Source organism: Miniopterus natalensis, chromosome 13 (genome assembly GCF_054644295.1).
Source record: "Miniopterus natalensis isolate mMinNat1 chromosome 13, mMinNat1.hap1, whole genome shotgun sequence".
In the NCBI taxonomy this organism is placed as follows: domain Eukaryota; kingdom Metazoa; phylum Chordata; class Mammalia; order Chiroptera; family Miniopteridae; genus Miniopterus; species Miniopterus natalensis.
Window position 1 is genome coordinate 48740614 of NC_142093.1, and position 9176 is coordinate 48749789.

The 9176-nt window shown below is 56.5% G+C and overlaps 1 protein-coding gene across 1 annotated transcript; it reads left to right on the forward strand.

Moving 5' to 3' along the window:
- Positions 1-1864: 1864 nt before the first annotated feature.
- SH2D6 (SH2 domain containing 6) lies at positions 1865-8742 on the forward strand. The gene is given in 20 exon segments (XM_087823863.1): positions 1865-1923; positions 1925-1958; positions 2086-2111; positions 2506-2540; positions 2956-3026; positions 3098-3227; positions 3841-3899; positions 4526-4583; positions 5428-5450; positions 5907-5967; positions 6345-6423; positions 6659-6689; positions 6865-6889; positions 7040-7120; positions 7123-7154; positions 7157-7202; positions 7291-7349; positions 7596-7679; positions 7830-7988; positions 8626-8742. Coding segments are annotated over 20 exon segments (1269 nt in total).
- Positions 8743-9176: the final 434 nt, after the last annotated feature.

A 9176-nucleotide genomic window follows, 5' to 3' on the forward strand; every position in this document is an offset into this window, starting at 1 on the left:
AGCCTCCTGCTGACTTTGACTTGCTGACCCTGGTCCCATACGAGGTTTCCTTGGGCGAGGTTAGTTGCTCCCTGCCTTATGGTCCAAATGTGGAACAAAGGTTATCTGGGGACTGGAGGTCAGGAGGAGACCCCGTGACTCCAAGCCTGGACTGTTCCTGTTCTCGTTTTCTGTTTTTTCCCACTGCACCAAATGGGCTCCCTGTTAAGCCACCCCAATGACTCTTCATGGCTTCTTAAGTGTCCTTTTGCCTGCAGGTGCCAGGAACCATCTGGTCTTTCTCCCTGAAGGCTGTGGCCAGTGTCAACCCTGGTGCTCTCTCCCCAGTGCTCCCAGCACCGTGGCCTCCAAAGATGCAAGTACAGGGCCTTCATTTCTCCTTTGTGCCAACAGGCAGGACCTCACCAAAATAATAAAGACAGGGAAGTTACAGTGCCATAGAAATGTCTTACATTCATGACCCTGGTTTGTGTTTTCCCCTTCCTTGGTTTAAACAGAATTAGACATGAGGCTCTGCCCTTCTTTTTAGCCCCACACTTCTCAGAAGTCAAAATTCCCAAACTCACCCAGGTAACAGAGCACCTGGAAGCTGTGGGCTCCTCAAGGGTGCCTGTGAGTACCGATATGTGTCAGTCCATCACAGGAAAGCTGGGTCAGGACCCAATCCTCGATGAGGTACAGGATGGCTCAGTTGTTTGTCCACAGGTTCTGGGCTGGAAGAACACTGGGTTGAATCCCATCTTCAACACTTACTAATTGCATCACCTTGGGAAAGTCACTCAACTTCTCAGTCTCTCAGTGCCATGGACTGAATTGTGTCCCCACAAAATTCATATGTTGGAGCCCTAACCCCCAATGTGACTGCATTTGGGGATAGAATCTTAAGGGAGTAATTAAGGTTAAGTGAGGTGATAAAGATGAGGCGCTGATTCAATAGGACTGCTTTCCTTATAAGAGGAAGTGACACCAGAGATGTGTCTCATGCACGCACAGAGGAAAGGCCAAATGAGGACACGGCAAGAAGTTGTCTGCAAGCCAGGAAGAGAGCTCTCGCCAGAAAACAACCCTGATGACACCTTGATCTTGGACTTCTAGCTTCCAGAACAGGAAATAAATTTCTTGGTCTATGATATTCTGTGATGGCCATCTGAGCTGACTCATACACTCAGTTTCTCATCTGAAAAGCAGGGATAAAACTAGTCCTCACATCGTGAAGCTATTGTGAGAATCCGTTGAGGAACTACACATGTAATGCCTGCCTGTTTAGTTTTCCTACAGCATCTTCAGCACCTGGAACAGTGCCTGGCGTGTAGTGGATATTCAATAAATACCTACTGAACGAACAAATCCATCCATCAGAAAAAGAAGTCAAGTTAAATATGAATGTGTATCTCTGAGCTTTTCACTAAGCTCCATTTCCTTGATCACTGATCACAACTCACTAGCAAATGACAGCAGGTATAAAGAGTTTAAGAAAAGTGTCAGCAAGGACAGTTTCCTGTTATTAATTGGATCTGCCCGTTAGTGTCATGTTTTCTGTGAATTCGGAAAGGGCTTGGTCAGGCTGATCCCAGGCGGGTCTGAGCCTCTAGGAGGAGAGGAAATTGGTCAGAGATCTGTAGGAAGCCTTTGAACCCTTGTCTAACTTTGCAGGCCTGGGTGTGGAGGAGAGAGCTCTCTCTCTTAAGCTTCTCAAACACTTTTGGAGGGGAGAGCTCTCCCTCCTATGGGGCAGAGAGGGGCTGGAGATCACAACTGTGGGAGGTCGTGTGTGTGGGGGCTGGGGCTGGGCTCTGGGAGTGGCATGGGTGAGTTGGTCTGGGGTCGGAAGCCACAGCAGGCCCACCCACCAGGTGCTTGTGAGATGCAAATGATGGGAACAATAGGGCCCCTGTCCCCAGGACATTTGTGGCAGAGGCTAGGTTTCAGAGAAGCACAGCTCCTTCGCTTTGGCCATGGTGAGACTTGGTTGGGGGCAGCCCAGGTGCACATACCAGCCCGCCCCTGGGGGCACAGGACTCTGGGCAAGGAGAGGCATCCAGCTGCACTTAGCACCCCCTTATTCCCCTCCCTGACTCTTTCCAGGACAAGCTCAGGGGGAGCAAGCGCCGGTGAGTACTCAGCTCCTTGCTTTCCTTCTGCCCTCCTCTCTTGTCTACACCTCGCCACCCCTCTCCTGGGCACAGCCGTCCTTGGAACTGTGCTGGCTATGTTTGGGCCCTCCCCTCCACCCAGCGAGACCATTCCTGTCCCTCCACCACTCCGTGAGCACTAGGGCTCACCCACTACCGGCTTCCCTTGGGCACCAACTCATCCAGCTGTGTACCCAAGGCCACTAGCTCTGGCCCCAGACTCTAACTCCTGTGCCCTATCCCAGGCTACTGTCACAACTCCATGGGGCTCCCTTCACACTGTCACAGATGTGAATGTCCTGGAGTTGCGCAGTGTCTGAATGACAAAAACTCAAGGGCCCCTTGGGCAGAGTTGACTATAGTCTGATTACAGGTCAGGGCCACCCCTTCCACCCCCCAAATATGTAGGTAAGTAACACAGTGGGCAAGAGGGGTCCAGCAGAACAGGGTCCCTTGCAATCTGAGTCTCCACTGAGTGGCCTCTTCTCCACCTGTGCCCATCATAGCCCAGCACTGCTAAGGCACTGGGGCCTGGCCTTCCAGCTGCCCTGGTCGGAATTAGGAGTGCATGGGGTGGGGGACTGGCAGAGGTGCAACAGGCAGTTGTCTGGGAGGCGCCCTTGTTTCCAAAATGCCTGTGTCATCGGCCCTGCTGCAGTGTGGGAAAGGCCCATCATGAATGGTTCCTTTGAGCTGAATGAAGCACTGAGGCCCACTGTAGCACTGCAGATGGCTGATTATATTGGGGAGAGAGAGTAAGTCATTGTGCTAGAAAGGGGGTGGGCTGGGGGGGGTGAGGCAGTCTCATCAGTCTCCTGTGCAGACTCTCCAGTTGGGAGAACAGATGTGCGCCCCCCACCTCCTCTGCCTGCCCCAGGGACCTGGAGACACACGGTAAGTCCAGTGGCTGAGCCTGGGGTTGGGAGTGGGGGGGGGCAGGGGCCACCACCCCTCCCTGTGCTCAGCGCCCCTTCCCAAAGGCCCAGGAGGAGGAGGAAGAGGAGGATGCCTATGAGCTGCCCCCCTGTGAGGCGCTGCCCGTGAATCTAGCCCCCGCCCGCCTTCCTGGCACCCAGGAGGACTCTTTGTACCTGGGTAAGGGCTGGGAAGTGAGGCAGAAAGTTTGGGTGGTCGGGCAGGGCAGGAGGGTACCCACAAGGGAAGAAGGTGCAGGCCTGGCCTCCTCCATCTGTGCTGGGCAGCGAGGGGAGGGAGAGGGAGAGAGAGAGGGAGAGAGAGGGAGGGAGAGAGAGAGGGAGAGAGAGAGGGAGAGAGAGAGGGAGATGGAGAAAAGGAGGGAGGGAGGAAGGGAGGAAGGGAAAAGGAAAAGGAAGGCGGGAGCTGAGAAAGGGAGAGGAGTGTGGAGGGGCAGTGTAACCAAGGCAACAGTGGGAAAGCAGGAGGCCTGAGGGCTGACTTGGTCCCTGGGGCCTGTCCTTCCCACCCTGAGAGCCCAGACTCAGAGTAAGGATAGGGGTGCCAGGAGAGCCCCCTGCCATCCCGCCCCCACGGCTCTCCAGGCAGGACCACATGGGGGCAGGGAAGCTGGCCACCTTCAGTTGCCATGGAGACGGGGCTGTCGGGAAATCATGAGCTGGTAGGGCAGGGAGGGGGGGAGGTGGATATAGAGGCTAGGTGGGGGCGGGAGGAAAATGGGAACCTACATGGGAGGAAACTAGCGACTCCTAATGTTTGGGGTCTTTTCCAGATTGCTCTGGCCCCCTGGGCCCATCCAAGTCATCGCCACAGCAGCCCCAGCCCATGACGGTTGGTGAACAGCCTCCCCACAAGTCCCTCCTTCCCCACCGGCCCCAGCCCAGGCTACCATTTCCCAGTGATTAAATCTAAGAGGCACCTCATTTGCAAGATTCCCCCACATCTGCACTCTAGAGGCCCCTGGGGTTAGATGCATCAGAAGCCTGAGCCCTGTGTACAGTCGCTTCTCCCACCAGCCTGGCCTGGTCCTTTCACCCTCCCGGTCAGCACCATCCAGGACTCACCCCTCTCACCAGAGCTGGGGGAGCTGGGCGGAGGGAGACAAAACCGACTCTGTCACCCCTCCCTGGACCCCCGTCCCTACCAGGAGAGTGAAGAAACTCGCCACTCAGCGGCCAGTCACTGCAGCTCTCATTGCTGCCAAGACCCTGCTGTGGGCTTTGAAAGCTACTGCTTTCAGCATATACTTTATTGGAATATAAAGAAAAACAAGGAGAGATTCACAACAAAGAAGAGCCACAAAACTGAGGCAAAGGGAAGAGTTGCCCCCTTTGTACATTAACTCCCATGTGGCAGGGTTTTTTTGAAAGCTGCGTGGATTATACGTTGCCCTAGCATCCTTACCCTCCCCAGCTCCACCCCACACAATTCTCCCTCACCACTCATTGTGTCCACAGCTGATGGCAGCACTGAGCCTGCAGGCCATGGAGCAGGGACAGTCCTTTGGGAGGGAAGGTAATGGGGACGTTCTCTCTCTTTCCAGGGCCCACGCACTCCCTTGCCCTGAGAAGGGACATCCACCCCACAGGGCTAGAGCTGAGCTGCCTTACGGTGGTCTCATGCTGGTCACTGCACTCCCCCAGCTGTCCCTCATTTCTACCTGCTGATCCCACTAAGGTGGGCAGTTGAGTAGACTGAGGCCCCAGTCACGAAATGCTTTGCTGGGATCACACAGAGGCAGAGCCTGCGGTGCTCTCAGGGTCAGAGGAGGGGCCCCACGGTGAGAGGTCTGAAAGGCGGCTGCTCTGCCAGGAGGACCCTCACTATGGAGACATATGAATGTCATCCCCCATAAAAGGGCCCTTTGGCCACCAGTCTGATTCCACTGATGTCATTATTGCCACCACTGTCCAGAGACTTTTCCCTAAGTAAATGTCTGCAGGCCTGTGACCCCAGACCCTGGATGTCACACCAGGGAGGGACCTCTGCCAGCACGCTTTTGTCTTTAAAGTGGCCCCTGGAAGAGCAGCCTCCTCCTGCCCAAGGTCATACAGCTACCCTGAGGCACATTTCTTTTTACACGCTCAAAATCTCCATGACCTTGAGGGGGTTTGATATTTGGTACAGCCCAGTCATTTGGGGCCCAGCCTGGCATATCAACTGAAAGGTCAAGTCAGGCAACAGCCTAGGGCTGTGACGAGAGGTGCTGTGGTGAGGGTGGCTTTGCCTTGGGTCTTCTATGCTGGCTCTGAGGACACCCTCAGATAAGTTCCAAGGATATTCCACTCTTCCAGCCAAGGTTTCACTCAATTCCTTTCTCCCTACGCTGTGACTGACAGTCCTCTCCTTTCCCTCCCAGAGCAGAGTGTGCCAGCCCGAGTGGTGAGCAGCCCCTCAATCCCCCCTCACACTCTAGGGTTCTCGCTAGGAAGTTGGTAGGTTGGGGTGCGGTGCCTGGGAGGGCCAGGAAATGTCCCTGAAACCGAGGAAGAAGGCCCAGAGCTGAGTCCCTCCCTGTCTGCCACAGGCCCCTGGCGGGGTATAAGTCAGTCATCCTGAGGGTGCTACCCAGAGCTCCTGGGGAGGGCCTTGCCCACAGTTCCTCCTGGTCACCCACATTCTCTGACAGCTGGGCCTGTGGGCACCTCTGAAGTGGAAGGTGCTCATGGGGTGCCCGCTTCCAGGCAAAGGAGCAGTTTTAATCATTCCAGCTGCCCCCCAGAAAGAGGTTCACCTTGTGAGGGGGACTGAAGTGCCAATAGCCCTCCCCTCCCCAGTGATGCCCCCCTCTCACTCATTCGTCACATCCTTGGTCCCACACACCCCTCTCTATCTTAGGTGCCAGACTCTGCAAAGCAAGCAGGTGAGGACATCTACCTGGAGTGTGAGCCCAGTGCAGGTGAACACCTCTCTCAGTGTGCCCAGATCCATCCGCCCTGAGGCTCTCACTCTGCTACAGGCTGCATGAAGCATTCTTCTGACTCCATTTTCTTCCCTTGTCTTTTCTCACCACCCCACCAACACCCATTTGCTTTCAGACACGCACGCTTCCACCTTTGGTCCAGGTTGACCCCCACTGTGGCTACAAGGGAGGGGACCCCACAGAGCAAGGGCTGTGTGTGGGGCTTCCCAGCTGTTGCAGCCTGGCTGGAAGGATTCCCAGAAAGCCCGGGCTGCAGAGAAGCAGCAGGCCCCGTAGTTGTCCTCGGCCCCTCCCTGGCCTGCCTGGCTTTCCTTGCCTGTTCCCAGCCCGGCCGGGCCTGCCTTCTGTTTTAGTCCCTGCCTTGCCTCGGACCCTGAGCTCCCAAGTCCTGAAGCCCCCAGTCCCTCTGCCACGGACATCAGTAGTGCGCAGGTGAGTGCCCTCCAGGGTGTGTGTATGTGTACACACGTGCGTGTGTGCATGCGTGTGTGTGTGTGTGTGTGTGTGTGTGTGTGAGAGAGAGAGAGAGAGAGAGAGAGAGAGAGAGAGAGAGATGCACTCACTCAGGCTTCCCCAGTCCTGACCCTGGAATCTCTGTGTTCCCTGGGCCTTTCTTTTTGAAGGAACTAAAGACCCTGAGCTGTGTTCCCCAACTTTCTCCCCACAGGCCCACCACAGCCTCCCAGGAAGCTTGGAATGTAAGGGGCTGGTGGTCAGGGGGGGAGAGTGAGCTGGGAGGGAGGGAGGGAGGGAGGGAGGGAGGGAGGGAGGGAGGGAGGGAGGGAGGGAGGGACTGAGTCTCGGGGAACTTGAGGCCCAGAGAAGCAGCCCTGCAGGGCTGAGTCTCTGCTGACCAGACCTCCTGTGCCCCAGGGAGCAGCGAATGCCAGCTCTAAAGGTGAGTACAGGCATCTTCAGCAAGAACCCAGGGAGTCCTGTGGGGCCCACACCTATACAGCCCCTCATGCCCCACTTTGCTAAGGGGGTCCCTGCAGCTCTGCCTCCAGTTGAGAGCAGGCCTGAGGGGACCCCCGCGGGCATTTTCCAGGGTCTGCAGCAAAGCAGGAAGCTCCCGACCTGTACCTCAAGGTCACCCCTCATTTGGAGGTCACATGTGGCCTAGCTGGTGGTCCTACTAGAGCCCAAGACCTGGAGAGGAGGGGTGAAACACTGGGTGCCCTGCTTCGGGTTTCAGCCCTATGTGCACCCCTGTCCAACCTCCCCCACCCCCGCAGCTGGGCTCCAAGCCGCCTTTGTCTAATCCCCTCCCACCTCAGTTCTATAATCTGCTTCTTCCAGCAGGAAGGAGGTCCTTTCTTTCCTCTGCAGCCCCCACAGGAAGCACCTCAGCTGCTGAGGTGAGGAGGGGCTGGGAGAGGGCTGGGGGTGGAGGCCTGCAAGGAGCCCTCTTGGGTTGGTGTCCGCCACTGCCAGGAACATGTGTGTGAGGCACCATGCTGGGTAGCAGGCTCCGACACACCTTTGTTCAGCTTGCACCGACTTAATCTGAGGAAGACAGCTGTGAACACAAATAACGGCACCCCACCCCCATCCAGTGCCCTAACACACAACATCTCTGAGCTCCTGTGTGTGTGTGTGTACAGGACTGCAGCCTGCTGGGTCAGCCTTGGTACTCAGAGAACTGTGACCGTCAAGCTGTTGAGAGTGCCCTGCTCCAATGCCAAAAGGTGCGCCTTCTCAGAAACCCCTCTTGCTCATGGGCTGTGGCTGGCTGAGCAGGCAGGGACAGCAGGGCGAGGGGAGCTGGATGGCCATCGAGGTCAGGGCTGCAGGTGGACAGTTGGAAGATGAAGCTGATGGATGGGTCTCCTCCGCAGGATGGAGCTTATACCGTGCGCCCCAGCTCAGGACTTCATGGCTCCCAGCCCTTCACCCTGGCAGTGCTTCTTCACGGCCGGGTTTTCAACATTCCCATCCGGTGGCTAGATGGTGGGCAATACTATGCCCTGGGCCGGGAGAGCAGGAACCACAAGGAGGTGGGTGCTGGCGGAGGTAGGGGACCAAAAGGGCAATAAGGACACAGCAGAGAAGTACCCTGGGCCTAGCCAGGAGTACTTGCCTAGGGAAAAACCTGCATTCTATATTTTTCTGGAGTGGATGGAATGGAAATGGCCAGTGACCCGAATACCTTCCCAGAGGTCCACCTTCCTCTGGGGGCAGCCCTTCCTCCTGCTTGTCTCAGCACAGGGCCCAGGTGGGGGCATTTGTACCTGTAGTGAACCAGCCGAGAGGAGCGCAGGGCTCAAATAGTCCAGACTCCTATCTGTGCCAGGACTCAATTTGTGCCCAGCACTTGCTGGGCTGCAAACTAGAGACATTCACCCACCACTGGGCTCTCATGTTGGAGGGCAGGGTCAGAGGCAGGTCACCAGAGTTATTCCCATCTGGAAATATGATTTGTCCAACAACGTGCCCATGGGTGTAGACACAGGAAAGTTGCACAGGCCTGAAACTGGGTAGCAAAATGGCAGTGGAGCCTGATGAACCAAACAGGAAGGAAAATATTTACAAAAATGTCAACAAACCCCCTTGCCAGAGGTTGGCAGTTCCCGCAGGAAGTTTCTCCCAGCATGAGGCTCCAGGGCCTCACTTATGCCCTGCCTGTCTGTCTAGCGCTTCTCCTCTGTGGCTGCCATGATCCAGCACTACATGCAGCACCCTCTGCCCCTTGTGGACAGACACAGTGGCAGCCGGCAACTCACCTGCTTGCTCTTCCCCACCAAGCCCTGACGCCCCAGCAGATGTCCACACCCACCTCTGGCCCCATCAGTTGCTGCTCCTTGCCCCATCCAGCTGTCCACCTTCGGCTGTATCCCTCTCTCCTCTCCCAGGTCTTCACCCATCCAGGCCCTCCCTATCCCTGTCTCAGTCCCTGCAGGCCCAGATGAGAGGCATTGCAAAAGGTGGCCCGGACAGAAAGGGTCCACGAGGCCCTATGCCATGCTCGCCCAGAGCCTGACCCTGTGCTCTCTGCGGCCTCTCCAAGGCTGAGAGGCAAGGGTCAGGCAGAGCCCTCAGGAATGGCTGTGTCCACCCTGCTACTAGGGCCTTCCAAGCTGCTCTGGATGAAGGCCTCCTAGGGGAACCTGAGCCTCTCGGGGACAGCATGGGCGCTGCTGGGACACAAAGAGAATCCTCTCATATTCTTTTAGGGGCTTCACACA